Here is an 18,328-nt window from a genome sequence, read left to right on the forward strand (position 1 = left end):
TCCCTCCAACCTCCCCAACACTCTCTCCCGCCTCCTCGTGTTCCATCTCCATGTTGTCCAATTACTTTTTTTCTCAATTCCTACAAATTCACAAGCCTCCACAAACCTTCCTTCAAAAATCCTTTCTCTCTTTCCCTCCCTTTGTCTTTTGAGCATGCGCAGGTGACCCCCTGACCTCCCGAATCGCAGGAGAAGTTCTTTGCCTGATAAAAAAGCGCATGCGCGACACGACCGTTGCTATGGGCGCCACCCTCGCACGACTGAATACATCGCTTTCGGCCATTTCACATTGCTAAGGCTATCGCCCAAATTAAAAAGGTGAAACTAGCAGTTTTTAAAATGGCAATTTTCCGGTCATCCTGAAAAATAAAAAAAACACACTAACGCCGGAAATATCTGCCATTTTTGGGTGATAGCAATCATAGTGGAAAGTCTAGTTCTTGGGACTCTGCAACTGGTCTTAACGTCTAGAGGAGAGGGGAAAATTGGCCACAGTTCCGGTTCCTGATCTCTGTCCAGCAACAGAAGTGTAAACAAGTAAGCATTGGGCAAGGGCAGGACTGGGCTTGGCTGTGATGCTTCCAATGGTTGAATAACCCACAGACTTACTGTCACGGTTTGCATGCAAAGAATGACTAGTTGGAAGGAGATAATGGCCAGTACCTATGGAACCATGGAACCATAACTCAGCAACAGACAAAACTTCGAATGGGAGGAAGAGAAAAATGGTGAAGCAAAAAAATATCAATCTGTGCAATCTTTCCAAAACCAAACCCCATTTATATAATAAAGCTTTAAGTGGAACCTTAATCTATGTTCTCAACATTATTCTATACATCAGACTGAGTATCATCTCGAGTTACATTTAGTACATGAAACTATTCAGTGAATGATAAATAGTAATAAATAATTTAAATTTAAAACAAACAAGTACTACACAGTGTTGTGTGTTTGTAATTAGGGCTGTTGCAATAGATAAATGATTATCACAATCTCAAAAACACAAAAGTATGATCCTTATTAATCAGGTTATTTCTGGTAATCCTAATTGCTGTAGATCAGCAGAAAATGGAATTGGAGGACCATAATAAAGTTGTCTTACCTGGACAAACATTAAAGTTTACATACTGCATAATCTAGGCTGACACTTCAGTATAGGGCTGAGGAAGTGCTGCAATGTTGGAGATACCATCTTTTGAATAAGTTAAACCAAAAGTCCAGCTACCTGCTCATATGGACATAAAAATTCCTTGGCGCTATTCATACAAGAGCAAGAACTTATCCTCGTGTCCTGGTAACATCCCTCCCTCGAGCAACACCCCCAAAAACAGATTATCTGGTCATTCTGATTAGTTTTTTTCATGTTCCATACCTGTTAAAAGTATTGTTTTTAAAATTAAAAATAGACCCTTATTTTATTTCCCCCACTTACCTTAGGCATGTTTGCCCATCCAGCATTGTCCAACTGAGATTGCAGAGCTACTAACTTGCCTCTGATTATACTGCTGCTCTTTAACCAGCCACTAGGAGGTACATGGGAGCAGCCTGAAGTAACCCTAACCTCTGCTCCTTATGAGCTGTGCCTAACATCAATTGTGTATCTCACCTATGGCATGGCTGACACTGAAAATTCAGTTTGTGAGAAACATGGGTACACGCCTTTATTGTACCACTCCATGACAGAGTACCTAGGCTTGTGCCTTCACGCTGTATCCAATTAATTACTATTGAATCACGTTTGTGTTAACTACATAACGATTGGGGTCACGTTCTGTCAAGCATATAATTTGCTGTCTACTCCTCCATTCTTTCCAGTAAAATGCTACTCAGTTAATTGTTAACCTGTCAGCTAGGATCCAGTCATTATAAATACCATGCTCAAAACCCACCGTGAAACGCAAAGCACACTTTTTACAGTGTCAGATTGGCTCTGTTGGTAGCACTCTTGCCTATGAGGTAGAAAGTTGTGGTCTAGGACTTGAGCACATAATCTAGATTGACACTTGGAGTGCTGTATTGAAGAAAGGCTGCACTGTCAGAGGTGTCTGCTCAGGTGGAAATAAAAAGATTTCACGGTGCAATTTGAAGAGCACCAAGGAGTTGTTCCGATGTACTGGCCAACATTCCTCACTCAAACAAAAACAGATTAACTGGTTATTTATCTTGCATGTAGGACCTTGCTCTATGCAAATTGGCTGCCACATTTGCCTACAGAACAAATGTTGGGGCCGATTAGGACAATTAGAGATGGGCAATAAATGCAGCCTCGTCAACGTCACCCACACCGAGAACAAAATCTAATTATATTTTGAAATTATCCTGGTTCAGGTTCATCACCTACTTTCCCTCACTCTTCACTAAAGCTTCTCGGGACATTAAATATGCTTTAACGGTGTTATGTAGATTGTTGCTGACTCATCAAATAAAAGTATGGAATGGAAAAAATAAATTGGGTGTATAACGGAAGGCCGATCCACTATCGCCTGCTTGTGTCCCTTATGAACAATGTATATTTCTTAATTATTGCAAAACCTCTAAATATAAAATAAACTATCTTCTGATGGAAAATGATACTGACTTCATAACTAATCATTGTGTTAAGAGTGACCAACAGCAATTTCACAATCTAGTCCAATTATCCTGTACAAAACTCACAGGAAGGCACATGAAACAGCACCAAATTAGCAAACAATAGACCACAGAATAACATACTCAAATAGATAGAACGTGTTTGTATAAAATACCTCAAGCCTTTAAAATAAACAGGTTAATGCCTTTGTTAAAATAGAGGTGTACAAACATTTATTATACTGACATCAAATGCTGAAAAGTCAATAACTATATTTTAGCAATGAATTTGTATTTTTCTTTGAAATATTAGTTCTGTTCATTTCACCATTTTTTGCCTTACGTCTACATGAACTCATATTTTTGCTATCAACAGAGAGGGGCAGCCTGCTCCCAGATTTCTGCAAATGTCCCTTTTGGGTGTTTGCTGGAGGCACAAGGTACAACTCAGAGCAGATAGTCCAATTATCCCTCCACTTTATGGGAAACTGCTGCAGCTCTCTCTGCCTGACACAGCTCAAACAGGGAACACAGTAAAGTGGGCGACTGAACTTACAACATTGTGCATATGCACTTAAATATTTTTGAATAACCCCCATGTGTCAGTATTGCCACTTCCACTGAATTTGTTTTGCTTGTAATATTTATTAACATTGGTTCCTTTGCAATGTGAGGTTCAGTAGGAATAAAGCAACAATAAAACAGAAATAAATAAAAGTATGTTAGTGATAGGTCTTTGTAACATTTTTAGAAGGGGAGTTGATGGTGACACTCACCCTTTATATTTCATAAACAAGTGGTATTGATTTCCTGTGATGTTGTTGCAAAATGATGCAGTGCAATCCAATGTTCCCTTTAAGCTGCGTAGCTGTGCAGCGCTCTGGACCTCACGTGCAGCTGGCTCACTGGCTTTTCAATGGGAAAAAATGTACATCTGCAGGATTTTGAATGGGCCACGTACCCGAGAAAAAATGAATGGGAATATTGGAGCAATCTATTTTCCCTACAACAGTGACTACACTTCAAAATGACTTCTTTGGCTGTAAAGCGCTTTGAGACATCGTGAAGTTGTGAAAGGCGCTATATCAATGCAAGTCTTTATTTTTTTCTTTCATGAGAACATGAAGATGATCAGGGAGTCATGCAGCAAAAACAAAGTGGTTATAATGGGAGATTTTAATTTTCACATAGACTGGGAGATGCAGAACAGGTGAAGTAAATTTAGTGAATTTCTAACATGTCTTTTCTAAACATATAAATTGTAAAAGGGTAGCCAAAGGAAGGGTGGGGATGATTAGGGACCAAAAAGGATATCTTCTTGTGAAGGCAGAGGGCTTGGCTGAGGTAATAAATGAGCACTTCGCATCTGTTGTCATTAAAGAAGAGGATGCTACCAATGTCACGGTAAAGGAGGATGTAGTAGTGGAATTGGATAGGATAAAAATATATAAAAATGAGGTACTTAAAAGGTTGGCAGTGCTCAAAGTAGTAAAGTCATCCAGCATCCTAGGTTGCTGAGCGAAGTAAAGGTGGAGGTAGCAGAGGCTCTGGCCAAAATCTTCCAATCCTTAGATATGGGAGCGGTGCCACAGGACTGGAGAATTGCACATGTTACACCATGTTCAAAAAAAAGGAAGGGGATAAACCCACCAACTACCGGCTAATCAGCCCAACGTCAGTGGTGGAGAAACTTTTAGCTAAAAGAATCGGAGACAAAATTAATGGTTACTTGGAAAAATAAATGACAGCTAGCACAGATTATGTTAAAGACAAATCATGTTTAACTAACTTGATTGAGTTCCTTGATAAAGTAATGGAAAAGGTTGATGAAGGTAGTGTGGTTGATATATATATGGACTTTCAAAAGGCATTTAAGAAAGTACTAAGTAATAGCTTGTTAGCAAAATTGAAGCACATGGAATTAAAAGGGGCAGTGGTACCTTGGTTACAAAATTGGCTAAGAGACAGAAAGCAGAGAGTAGTGGTGAACGGTTGTTTTTCAGACTGGAGGGAAGTGTACAGTGGTGTTCCCCAGACCTCAGTATTGGGACCACTGCTCTTTTTGATATATATAGTATTATTGACCTGGACCTGGGTGTATACAGGGCATCATTTCAAAGTTTGTAGATGACACTTAGAAATGTAGTCAGCAGTGAGGAGGATAGTAACAGACTTATGGAAGATATAGACAGACTGGTGAAATGGACAGACATGTGGCAGATGAAATTTAATGCAGAGAAGTGTGAAGTGATGCATTTTGGTAGGAAGAATGAAGAGAGGCAATATAAACTAAATGGTACAATTACAAAGAGGGTGCAGGAACAGAAAGACCTGGGGCTGTACATACACAAATCTTGAAAGGTGGCAGGACAAGTTGAGAAGGCTGTTAAAAAAGCATACGGGACCCTTGGCTTTATAAATAGAGGCATAAAGTACAAAAGCAAGGAAGTTATGCTAAACCTTTATAAATGATTGGTTAGGACCCAGCTGGAGTATTGTGTCCAATTCTGGGCACCATAATTTAGGAAAGATGTCAAGGCCTTGAAGAGGGTATAGAGGAGATTTACAAGAATGGTACCAGGAATGCAGGACTTCAGTTACACTAGAGAAACTGGGGTTGTTCTCCTTAGAGCAGAGATGAAGGGGAGATTTGATAACGGTGTTCAAAATCTTGAAGGGTTTTGATAAGAGTAAATAAGGAGAAACTGTTTCCAGTATCAGAAGTGTTGGTAACCAAAGGACATAGATTTAAGGTAATTGGCGAAGAACCAAAAAGTGAAATAAGGAGAATCTTTTTACACAGTGAGTTATGATGATCTGGAATGAACTACCTGAAAGTGTGTTGGAAGCAGATTCAATGATAACTTTCAAATGGGAATGGGATAAATACTTGAAGGTCTATAGGAAAAGAGCATGGAGTGGGCTAATTAGATAGCTGTTTCAAAGTGCCAGAACAGGCACAATGGGCCGAATGGCCTCCTGTTGCACTGCATCATTCTGTGATTCTAATATAATTGAGACAGTCTCTAGAGCAATATATTTTAGAGCCAACAAGAGAACAGATCAAACATGAATTGTGTGATGAGTAACAACCAAAATTAGTTAACAATCTGACAGTAAAGAAGCATCTTGTAAATACGATCTTCCATGATATGACTGAATTTGACATTAGGTTTGAGAGAGAGAAGGGAGAGTCACAAACCAAGGTTTTAAATTTAAGTAAGGCAAACTTCGAAGGGATGAGAAATAAATTGACTGTAGTAAACTGGGCTGAATTGTTAATGGTTAATCCAACAAACAGCGGGAAGTATTCAAATACGTATGTGGTAAGAAACAAAACAGAAAACATTTCTCTCAGTTATTCATTTGACAATTTTTGAATGAAACAAGTGTGTATTAAAATAGGTGAGGAAACTGAAGGAAAATTATAACTAATGCACCAATGCTCTCGATTCAAGAATTGTCTTTGGAAAATTACAAATGTCACTCCGTCATATAAGAAGGAAGGAACAGAGAAACCAGGTAACTACAGACTTGCCAGTTTAACATCAATTGTGGGGAAGTAACTGGAATCTATCATCAGAGACAGAGTGACTGAGCGCTTGGACAAGTATCAGAGACAGTCAGAATTTCTGATGGGTAGGTCATGCCTGACTAATCTAGTTGAATGTTTTGATGAGATTACTAGCATAGTGGATAGGGGAGTGCCTATGGATGTTGTCTATGTGGATTTTCAGAAGGAATTTGATACGGTTCTGCACAAGAGATTATCAAAAATGAGAGCACATAAAATTGGAGGTTACCTTGTGACATGGGTCGGTAATTGTTTGGAATGTAGGATACAGAGGGTAGGGATAAAGGATTACTTCTCTGGTTGGGGGGATGTGGCAGGTGTGTCCCCAAGGATCTGTACTGGAGACACAGGCCCCAAGTTTCCACATGATTTGCTCCTGATTTTTAGGAGCAACTGGTGTAGAACGGAGTATCTTAGAGATCGGAATTCTCGTCATTTAGTTTGCTCCAGTTCTAGTCAGTTAGAACAGTTTCACTTTGGAACAGAATTTTTTTTTCAAAAGGGGGCGTGTCCGGCCACTTACGCCTGATTTCAAAGTTTCGTGAGTGAAAACTTACTCCAAACTAACTTAGAATGGAGTAAGTGAAGATTTTTGTACGCTCGAAAAAACCTTGTCTACACTTTAGAAAATCAGGCATAGGTTACAAATCAGGCGTAGGGAATGGTGGGGGGGGGGGGGAGGGGTGTTTAAAGGGAAGTTTACAAACATTAAACACTTCAGTTTTACAAATAAAGAGCCATCATCAATAATAAATGATAAATATATCAATAAATCAACCAATAAAATCAAAAAAAATTAATAAGAAATAATTTTTTTTTAAATCAACAAATAAAACATTTTCTACTTACCGACTACAGCACCGGGAGCCCTCCAACAGCGTGCTGGGATGCCCCCCTCAATGTGTCTCTGTCAGTGTCTCTATCTCTCTGTCTGTCTGTGTGTCTCTCATTCTCTGTCTGTCAGTGTCTGTGTTTCTGACAGCGAGGGGAGGGGGAGGAGGGGGGTAGCGCGAGAGAGGGGGGGAGCAGAGGGAGAGAGGGGGGGAGCAGAGGGAGAAGGGGGAGGGGAAGGGGCAGAAGGGGGAGGGGAAGGGGGAGAAGGGGGAGGGAAGGGGGAGAAGGGGGAGGGATGGGGGAGAAGGGGGAGGGATGGGGGAGAAGGGGGAGGGATGGGGGAGAAGGGGGAGGGATGGGGGAGAAGGGGGAGGGATGGGGGAGAAGGGGGAGGGATGGGGGAGATGGGGGAGATGGGGGAGAAGGGGGAGGGATGGGGGAGGGATGGGAGGGATGGGGGAGAAATGGGAGGGATGGGGGAGAAATGGGAGGGATGGGGGAGAAGGGGGAGGGATGGGGGAGAAGGGGGAGGGATGGGGGAGAAGGGGATCAAGGGGAGAAGGGGGAGAAAGGAGATGGGGGGAAGTAGATGTGGGGGGGAAGGAGATGGGGGGGGAAGGAGATGGGGGGGAAGGAGATGGGGGGGAAGGAGATGGGGGGGAAGGAGATGGGGGGGAAGGAGATGGGGGGGAAGGAGATGGGGGGGAAGGAGATGGGGGGGAAGGAGATGGGGGGGAAGGAGATGGGGGGGAAGGAGATGGGGGGGAAGGAGATGGGGGGGAAGGAGATGGGGGGGAAGGAGATGGGGGGGAAGGAGATGGGGGGGAAGGAGATGGGGGGGAAGGAGATGGGGGGAAGGAGATGGGGGGGGAAGGAGATGGGGGGGAAGGAGATGGGGGGGAAGGAGATGGGGGGAAGGAGATGGGGGGGAAGGAGATGGGGGGGAAGGAGATGGGGGGGAAGGAGATGGGGGGAAGGAGATGGGGGGGAATGAGATGGGGGGAAGGAGATGGGGGGAAGGAGATGGGGGGGAAGGAGATGGGGGGGAAGGAGATGGGGGGGAAGGAGATGGGGGGGAAGGAGATGGGGGGGAAGGAGATGGGGGGGAAGGAGATGGGGGGGAAGGAGATGGGGGGAAGGAGATGGGGGGGAAGGAGATGGGGGGGAAGGAGATGGGGGGGAAGGAGATGGGGGGGGAAGGAGATGGGGGGGAAGGAGATGGGGGGGAAGGAGATGGGGGGAAGGAGAGGGGAAGGAGATGGGGGGGAAGGAGATGGGGGAGAAGGAGATGGGGGAGAAGGAGATGGGGGGGAGGAGATGGGGGGGAGAAGGAGATGGGGGGGAGAAGGAGATGGGGGGGAGAAGGAGATTGGGGGGGGAGAAGGAGATTGGGGGGGGAGAAGGAGATTGGGGGGGAGAAGGAGATTGGGGGGGGAGAAGGAGATTGGGGGGGGAGAAGGAGATTGGGGGGGGAGAAGGAGATGGGGGGGGAGAAGGAGATTGGGGGGGGGAGAAGGAGATTGGGGGGGGGAGAAGGAGATTGGGGGGGGAGAAGGAGATTGGGGTGGGGGAGAAGAGATTGGGGGGGGAGGAAGGAGATTGTGGGGGGAGGAGATTGGGGGGGGAGAAGGAGATTGGGGGGGAGAAGGAGATTGGGGGGGGGAGAAGGAGATTGGGGGGGAGAAGGAGATTGGGAGGGGAGAAGGAGATTGGGGGGGGAGAAGGAGATTGGGGGGGGGAGAAGGAGATTGGGGGGGAGAAGGAGATTGGGGGGGGAGAGGAGAAAGGAGATTGGGGGGGGAGAAGGAGATTGGGGGGGAGAAGGAGATTGGGGGGGAGAAGAGATTGGGGGGGAGAAAGAGATTGGGGGGGAGAAGGAGATTGGGGGGGAGAAGGAGATTGGGGGGAGAAGGAGATTGGGGGGGAGAAGGAGATTGGGGGGGAGAAGGAGATTGGGGGGGGAGAAGGAGATTGGGGGGGAGAAGGAGATTGGGGGGGAGAAGGTTGTTGTGGGGAGAAGGAGATTGGGGGGGGAGAAGGAGATTGGGGGGGAGAAGGAGATTGGGGGGGAGAAGGAGATTGGGGGGGAGAAGGAGATTGGGGGGGAGAAGGAGATTGGGGGGGAGAAAGAGATTGGGGGGGAGAAGAGATTGGGGGGGAGAAGGAGATTGGGGGGGAGAAGGAGATTGGGGGGGAGAAGGAGATTGGGGGGAGAAGGAGATTGGGGGAGAAGGAGATTGGGGGGGAGAAGGAGATTGGGGGGGAGAAGGAGATTGGGGGGGAGAAGGAGATTGGGGGGGGAGAAGGAGATTGGGGGGGAGAAGGAGATTGGGGGGGAGAAGGAGATTGGGGGGAGAAGGAGATTGGGGGGGAAGGAGATTGGAGGGAGAAGGAGATTGGGGGAGGGAGAAGGAGATTGGGGGAGGGAGAAGGAGATTGGGGGGGGGAGAAGGAGATTGGGGGGGGAGAAGGAGATTGGGGGGGGAGAAGGAGATTGGGGGGGGGGAGAAAGAGATTGGGGGGGGGAGAAAGAGATTGGGGGGGGGAGAAAGAGATTGGGGGGGGGAGAAAGAGATTGGGGGGGGGAGAAAGAGATTGGGGGGGGGAGGAAGGAGATTGGGGGGGGGAGAAGGAGATTGGGGGGGGGAGAAGGAGATTGGGGGGGGGAGAAGGAGATTGGGGGGGAGAAGGAGATTGGGAGGGGGAGAAGGAGATTGGGGGGGGGAGAAGGAGATTGGGGGGGGAGAAGGAGATTGGGGGGGGAGAAGGAGATTGGGGGGGGAGAATGAGATTGGGGGGAGAATGAGATTGGGGGGGGGGAGAATGAGATTGGGGGGGAGGGAGAAGGAGATTGGGGGGGAGAAGGAGATTGGGGGGGAGAAGGAGATTGGGGGGGGGAGAAGGAGATTGGGGGGGAGAAGGAGATTGGGGGGGGAGAAGGAGATTGGGGGGGAGAAGGAGATTGGGGGGGAGGAGAAGGAGATTGGGGGGGAGGAGAAGGAGATTGGGGGGGAGGAGGAGATTGGGGGGGAGGAGGAGATTGGGGGGGAGGAGAAGGAGATTGGGGGGGAGGAGAAGGAGATTGGGGGGGAGGAGAAGGAGATTGGGGGGGAGGAGAAGGAGATTGGGGGGGAGGAGAAGGAGATTGGGGGGGAGGAGAAGGAGATTGCGGGGGGAAGAAGGAGTTTGGGGGGGGGAGAAGGAGATTGGGGGGGGGAGAAGGAGATTGGGGGGGGAGAAGAAGATTGGGGGGAGGAGAGAAGGAGATTGGGGGGGGAGAAGGAGATTGGGGGGGGGAGAAGGAGATTGGGGGGGGGGGAGAAGGAGATTGGGGGGGGGAGAGAAGGAGATTGGGGGGGGGAGAGAAGGAGATTGGGGGGGGGGGAGAGAAGGAGATTTGGGGGGGGGGGGCTTGGTTGGGAAGGAGAAGCGGGAGGTAGGCTGAACGGGCCGGGCCCGAGACTTCGGGCAGTGCCCGTCCCCAGCACCAGATTTACAGGTAGGTGCCATTGGGTCGGTTCTGGGGGGTGGTGGGAGGGAGGTCGGTTCGGTTCGGGTCGGGGGGGAGGGAGGGAGCGAAGTCAGGTCGGGGGGTGAGAGGTCAGGTCGGATCCAGTCCGGAGGCGGGGGGGGGCGGGGGGGGAGCAGGTGTCGGGTCCGGTCCGGGGGCGGGGGGGGGGGGGGGGGTGAGCGGGTGTCGGGTCCGGTCCGGGGTGGGGGGGGGGGGGGAAATGGGTGTCGGGTCCGGTCCGGCGGCGGGGGGCAGGAAGCGGGAGTCGAGTCGGGTCGGGAAGAAGCAGGAGCTGGCCGTGACAGGAGCCTTATTCACGCAGCCCCAGTGAGGCCATTCGGCCAGGGCTAGGGGCTGCGTGCTTCGGACCCCTCCCACACAGTTTCGGGCGCCTGGAGCTACTGCACTTGCGTGCCCACTGTAGCGCGCATGTGCAGAGGTCCCGGCACTGTTTTCAGCGCAGGGACCTGGCTCCGCCCCCTACAGCTCCTGCTGGCTGCGCCGAGAGCCAGAGGACCTGCAGGGAGGTGGAGAATATGGAGGTTTTTTTAGGCGCACTTTGTGGCGCGAAAAACGGGCGTCCAGGTCGGGACTGCGCCGTTCTAGGCGCGGCTCGAAACTTGGGCCCACAGTGTTTCACTATATATATTAATGACTTGGATGAAGGAATAGAGAGTTGTATATCTAAGTTTGCTAAAGACACCAAGTTAGAAGACACAGTAAGATGTAGATGGGTGCAGGAAGTTGCAAAATGACATAGACAGACTAAATGAGTGAACAAAACTACGACAGGGTGGAGTTCAATGTGGGGAGATGTTAGGACATCCACTTTGGATCTGAGAAAGATAAACTGGAATATTTACTTAATAATGAAAGACAAGGAGCTACGGAGGAACAAAGCGATTTAGGTCATATAGGCAAATCAATAAAAATCAGTACTCAGGCACAAAAAGTAATCAAAAAGGCTAATGGAATGTTGGCCTTTATCTCAAGAGGATTGGAATTCAAAAAATTGAGGAAGCAATGTTTCGGTTGTACAGAGCCTTGTTTAGACCCCATCTGAAGGACTGCATTCAGTTTTTGGCAAGAACCTCAGGAAAGATATATTGGCTTTGGAACGGATACAACGCAGATTTGCCAGAATGATACCTGGGCTTAAAGGGCTAAATTATGAGGACAGGTTGCATAAACTAGGCTTGTATTTCCTTGAGTTTAGATGGTTAAATGGTGATCTAATCAAGGTATTTTAAAATCATTAAGGAATTTGATAGGGTAGATATGGAGAAACTATTTTCTTTGATGGGGGAATCCAGAACAAGAGGGCATAATTTTAAAATTAGAGCTAAGCTATTTAGGAGTACAACTAGAAAGTACTTTTTCACATGAACAGTAGTGGAAATCTGGAACTCTCTCTCTCCCAAAAGATGGTGAGTGCTAGGCTAATTGAAATTTTCAAGATTGAGATCAATAGATTTTTGTTAGGTAAGGATATCAAGGGATATGGAGAAAAGGCGATAGATGAAGTTGAGGTACAGATCAGCTGAGCAGACTCAAGGGGCCAATTGGCCTACTCCTGTTCCTATGTTCCAAGTTCACTTTACACAACTGAAAAACCTTCAATTTACGATTTAAAATTAATAGGTGGCAGAAATGCTACTGGTAATGTAATCAAATCTGACTAATGCAATACTTTCTTCAAATTGTACTCAACTGAATACCTGATCAGTGATTAGTTCTCTATTTAAAGAAAAGTTAATTTTAGTTATCTTTTCAATGTTTGTATGGTTAAAATACACCAAACCACTGTTAAAATATTCCCAGGTTTTCCTTGATACTCAAGTGGAATATTCCTTGTGCCATTGCTTCAGGTCTTGCGTTGCTCACTTTTAAAAATTATTTTTATTTTATCCGCTTCAACAGTATCCATTTATTACATTGTCCATCTGGCTGAAATGTAAACAGAAATGCTGCAAATATACAGCAAATCTACAAGCATCTTGAAAGATTATCAAATGCATAACTTCTCTGATGAATGGTTTATATCCAAGATTTGAACACTTATTTCTCTTGGGCAGGTACTAACAGATCTGCTGGGTATTTCCAGTGTTTTGTTTATTTATCCTATAGTATATGTAATACATTGCAATACATAATATACAATAATAGTGTATATGTAATGCAGAACTAACCCTAGTACTCGAACCGGCCTCAACCCAGGAATGCTTCTGTTCCAGCCTTGTCTCAGCAATGCCTGTGCTTTCAACTTTGGCTCCAAGAATGCCTGCACTCTAGGCCTTAGCTTAGACGATTGTGAATGACCACCTGGTCAAGTTAATGGTCCTTTGACAGTGTTAAAACTCTCTCGGCAGTGTTAGTACCAATAACTGTTTCAGCATGAGCCACAAATTCATCAAATCTAACAAAGTCACTTGCACTTTAAGTAAGTTTTATACAGCTGTAGACAAATAGTATTACAAGTATTATATCTGTAATACCACTCTTTTCAAATATCAGTGGGCATGTAATATTTTTAACTTCATGTCAGTCATGTGAATCATTGCTTCAGTAAATTAGTGAATGATGGGTAAACTGCTGTGATGTTTAACTTGCACTGAGACTATGTTAAACATCTAAAACCACATGCTAGGCCTACGACTGCCTGCGAGCAATGACACAGGACTTTGTGTATCTATTACATATGGTATGTATTAGCACATAATGCAATAGGTAGTAGGTGACAATCCAGTTCACTTGTATTCGTTTTTATTGTCATTGCCGAGCGATGAAGTGAATATTTCTGATTTTATTTAATACAGAAATGTTAAATGTGGTACATTTTTCCAAAATTTAGTAACCGTTATGTGATTTCTGTAACTACTGCACAACTATTACATCTACAATCTGGCAAAATATAGAAAATGAAACTTAACAATATGAAACAATTTACATTTTTCAAAATAGCCCACTGCAATTAAAAATATGTAAGAAAATGAGCTACTGAAAAGTTTTTACTGATATTTCACTTCTGCACTCATAGTAGGTGAATTAAACTGTGGTAAACAGGATATTCATTAAACAGAAAGTGACTAACATTCCTAGTCCCTCGTTGCCCTCCTCCTTTGTTTCACAGGTTTCCAATTCTTGACATCACTGGCTGATCATAACCACATCAAAATATCATCATCGTACAAACATACAATAGGTGTTGGTGAACTTTGATACTGACCAGATCTTGAAATGGAAAAAAGAGAGCTAATTTCACTAGGATAAGATTGTATTTATGTATTTGTCAACCAGGTGTCTAACACAGATGAAAACACATAACCAGAGAAAACCTCACAGATGTAGTTTCTGTTTGCCTGATATGGGGTGCACATTCTCTTCCTGTAACAAAACAACCCCACTTACCTAAATCCACAGAGATGGATGCAAGTTGACATGAACAAAAGCTTAGGAAAGCCAAGTATGCACAGGGGTACTGCTGGAGCTTAACCAACTAAATCCACACAGCTTACCAGCACAGAGCACTGATACGCTTCCTACTGCTTATCCAGCCACAAACATCCTCCCCATTAGAGCATGGTTTGCAGGGTTATCTGGTGCACAGAGGGAGGAATACCAGCTTGCAATGACAGTTCCGCACCTCTAGATCCCATTAATGAACCAGGCTGGGTGGTCAATCGATCATCAACAATGCACTGAAGTATTGTTGCTCACATATTAGATTACCATGTCATGAAATGTTCACCAGGTGTGTGATCCTGGAGCCAGCCTCCCTCAAGGAGATCTGACTTACCTCCCAGCCAAAGATGATTAGTTGATCATTTTACAACTGGAAAGTGTGAGTATGAGCACTTCCTGAAGAGGCCTAAGACTACTATAAAGTTTCACATTTTACACACACATTTTGTTCTGTCTCGCTAAGTAACATTTCAATTTGAAAATACCTGTATGCTGCTCAAAAAGAAATCTTCACATTATAAGAATATTGCCTTTTTTTAAATAAATGTATCTATAAAACTAATCACTGTGTTCCAAACACAATTCATTAAGTGAAATGCTTTGGGAAATTTCTACAAAATAATAAGATGGTATAAATACTGATGCATTTTTTCTTCATGTGGTTAGTTGATTCTAATATATCTTTTGCAAAAGAAATATGCCTCTACCTTGGCAATGTAGCTGAGGTGAAGAAAAAGATAGGTAACAGAATAAAAATATTTGATTGTAAAACTTTATTAGGTGTCAGCCGTGGCTCAGTGGCAGCACCCTTGCCTCCGAGTCAAATTGAAATGTTACTTAGCGAGACAGAGTAAAATGTGTGTATAAAATGTGAAACTTTACAGTAGTCTTCTTAGGCCTCTTCAGGAAGTGCTCATACTCACACTTTCCAGTTGTCTAATGATCAACTGATCATCTTTGGGTGGGAGGTAAGTCAGATTTCCTTGAGGGAGGCTGGCTTAAGCCAGACTCCAAAGACGTGAAAACATATTCCAGACTGACACTCTAGTGGAGTACTAAGACAGTGGACAGGTGCTTTCTTATAGGGGAACCAGTGGATGTAATGTAGTTGGACTTCCAGAAGGCATTTGACAAGGTGCCACATAAAAGGTTACTGCACAAGATAAAAGATCACGGGGTTGGGGGTAATATATTAGCATGGATAGAGGATTGGCTAACAGAGAGTCGGGATAAATGGTTCATTCTCGGGTTGGCAATCAGTAACCGGTGGGGTGTCGCGGGGATCAGTGCTGGGACCCCAACTATTTACAATCTATATTAACGACTTGCAAGAAGGGACTGAGTGTAACGGAGCCAAATTTGCCGATGATACAAAGATGAGAGGAAAAGCAATGTGTGAGGAGGACACACAAAATCTGAAAAAGGACATAGACAGGCTAAGTGAGTGGGCAAAAATTTGGCAGATGGAGTATAATTTTGGAAAGTGTGAGGTCATGCACTTTGGCAGAAAAAAAATCAAAGAGCAAGTTATTATTTAAATGGAGAAAGATTGCAAAGTGCCTCAGTACAGCGGGACCTGGGGGTACTTGTGCATGAAACACAAAAGATTAGTATGCAAGTACAGCAAGTGATCAGGGAGGCCAATAGAATCTTGGCCTTTATTGCAAAGGGGATGGATTCTAAAAGCAGGGAAGTCTTGCTACAGTTGTACACGGTATTGGTGAAGCTACATCTGGAATACTGCGTGCAGTTTTGGTTTCCATATTTACAAAACTTTATATACTTGCTTTGGAGGCAGTTCAGAGAAGGTTCACAAGATTGATTCCAGAGATGAGGGGGTTGACTTATGAGGAAAGGTTGAGTTGGTTGCGTCTCTACTCATTGGAATTCAGAAGAATGAGAGGTGATCTTATCAAAACGTATAAGATTATGAGGGGGCTTGACAAGGTGGATGCAGAGAAGATGTTTCCGCTGATAGGGAAGACTAGAAGTAGAGGGCATAATCTTAGAATAAGGGGCTGCCCATTTAAAACTGAGATGAGGAGAAATTTCTTCTCTGGGGGTTGTGGATCTGTGGAATTCGCTGCCTCAGAGAGCTGTGGAAGCTGGAACATTGAATAAGTTTAAGACAGAAATAGACAGTTTCTTAAACGATAAGGGAAAAAGGGGTTATGGAGAGCGGGCAGGGAAGTGGACCCGAGTCTATGATCGGATCAGCCATGATCATATTAAATGGCGGAGCAGGCTCGAGGGGCCATATGGCCTTCTCCTGCTCCTATTTCTTATGTTCTTATATTATGGATGAAACATTAAACCAAAGCCTCGTCTTCCCTCTCAAGTGGATGTAAATGATCCTATAGGTCTATCCGAAAGAGAGCAGGGAGTTCTCCCAGTGTCCAGGCTAATATTAATTCCTCAACCAACATCACTAAAACAGATTATCTGGTCATTTAACTCAATACGGTTTGTGGGACCTTGCTGTTTACAAATTGGCTGCTGTGTTTCCCTACATTGCAAGTACTTCAAAAGTACTTCACTGGTTGTGAAGCACTTTGGGATGCCATGAAAGATCCAAAAGACAGTTTCCATTTTAATTGACCAGAAAAAAAAAGTTGCAATAATCCCAGCTTTTTACTTAATCTTATTATTGAACAGAACACTTACCATCTTCCTGGTTATGCAGATTCTGTGGGCTGTGCATTCTTTCTTCTTGACTGGGGCTTAAATCAGAGTTCACACACTGGTCAGCTGAAATCCATGTGGTGTCACTCATATCAAAATCATCGCTGCTCACTGAACTTTCATCCTACAAGAGAGAATTAATTCATGACTACCAACATCTTGTGATTAAGCCCAGCTACATTTCATTGAATGTTGTCAGTGTGCAATGGCATAGCCAGGCGTACATGGTATATGCATATGCTTACATATTTTATCCCCTGGGGTGGAAAATCAACTGTGGGGAGTGGGAGTTCACATTACCCCTTGGAAATTCCTGCCAGCAGTAAACTCTCTGGTTCCAAGAACAATACAGCAATGGGACCTACCGTAAGCTGTTCATCAGGAGAGTAGTGTGCCTCTGTGAAGTATTTGGATGGGCGAGAGGTGAGAGACAAAGTGTCTCGGAGAGTGGGTAGAGATTTTAGGGAAGAGTGCCTCTGTGAACTAGATGTAGGGAAAAGAGTGCTTCTATGAATTGGAGGGAGACAGTGTCTCCATAAACTGGGAGGAGTGAATCGGTGAAAGAGACTGCCCAGGTAGCTTTTGGGGAAGGTGATGGTCTGATTAGTCTATTGAATATGAATAAATCCAAAAGTGACTTATTTTTCCTATTTTTAGATTAAAAATCAATTAACTGAAGCTAAAAAGTATTCCAAATTAAATGAAATGTAGCACTTTAAATGTAAAAAAACAAAATTATAAATGGGCACAGAATGAAGAGGGGGAGGAGAGCATATTTATAAACTGCGTGTATTTGTACATTTGCTAGCTACAGCTCTGTCTGTAAACACTCATCTTTTTCACCTCAGTGTTTCAGAAAATAGATTTGCTTGCAAGTGTTTTACATTTCCTACAGCATTTCAACAAGGTTAGCTTTTGCAAACTATGTCAAAATAACTTGCTGGCCTAAATAACTTAGTAGTCTTTCACAATCCTTCCTTACCTCTAAAATATAGCACACCACATTAAAAATTACTTTAATAACCCAAGTTTAGAAGGAGTTTAAAAGAGAATCTTCCTATGCAATTTTGTTTAATCTCCTTTCTTGGAGAAGTGTGTTCTCAACAGTAGCATTAACATACAAATAACACCATGCTACTTATTTTCATATCTCCCCAATGTCATGTGACCTGGGACATTTCAAAGGGATAAATTACATTTCTGTTTCAAGAAACAGATATAACATAAACATTTAAAAAGTGCAATAGTTAAATTGTTACAGTTCCAATCATTCAGCCAATCTTAAAGGTATCTTACGGTCTACAACATAGCGGATTCAATTGGTTTGCTTGTTGCCATCATTTCCCCCTTTTCTATGTAAGTGATGACAGACATTAGTGTTCTGAGAGCATGCCTCTCTAGAGACAGGTTAGAAAGACTAAAGAATCTTCATATAAATTATGCATTCTTTCAGTTATAGTGGTATTTATGCCCAGGTTGCTATAGAAATACAATAACTGTATATAAATGGGCACCACAAGCCCCTTTGCCAGAGCGATGTCTCTCATAATAGCCAAAACCAAAATCTTAAAGCCCTGCATTGCTAGGATGCTAATACAGCAATTAAGGTGCTCAGTTCACAACTATGCTTCTATACTTGAGTTCTATGCCTGTCGCACTCTCCATTCTCCCAACCACATTTGTCATTTTTCGAGCTT

The 18,328-nt window shown here is 44.5% G+C and overlaps 1 protein-coding gene across 3 annotated transcripts in view; it reads right to left on the minus strand.

Moving 5' to 3' along the window:
• nol4lb (nucleolar protein 4-like b) overlaps nt 1-18,328 on the minus strand; it is a 322,631-nt gene that overhangs the window by 241,706 nt on the left and 62,597 nt on the right. For all 3 annotated transcript variants that reach the window (XM_070896203.1, XM_070896201.1, XM_070896202.1), the window contains one exon: nt 16,614-16,755. In XM_070896203.1, the coding sequence (XP_070752304.1) occupies nt 16,614-16,755 (142 nt within the window). The remainder of the gene's footprint in view (nt 1-16,613; nt 16,756-18,328) is intronic.

The sequence above is a fragment of the Pristiophorus japonicus genome, chromosome 12, assembly GCF_044704955.1.
Source record: "Pristiophorus japonicus isolate sPriJap1 chromosome 12, sPriJap1.hap1, whole genome shotgun sequence".
In the NCBI taxonomy this organism is placed as follows: Eukaryota; Metazoa; Chordata; class Chondrichthyes; family Pristiophoridae; genus Pristiophorus; species Pristiophorus japonicus.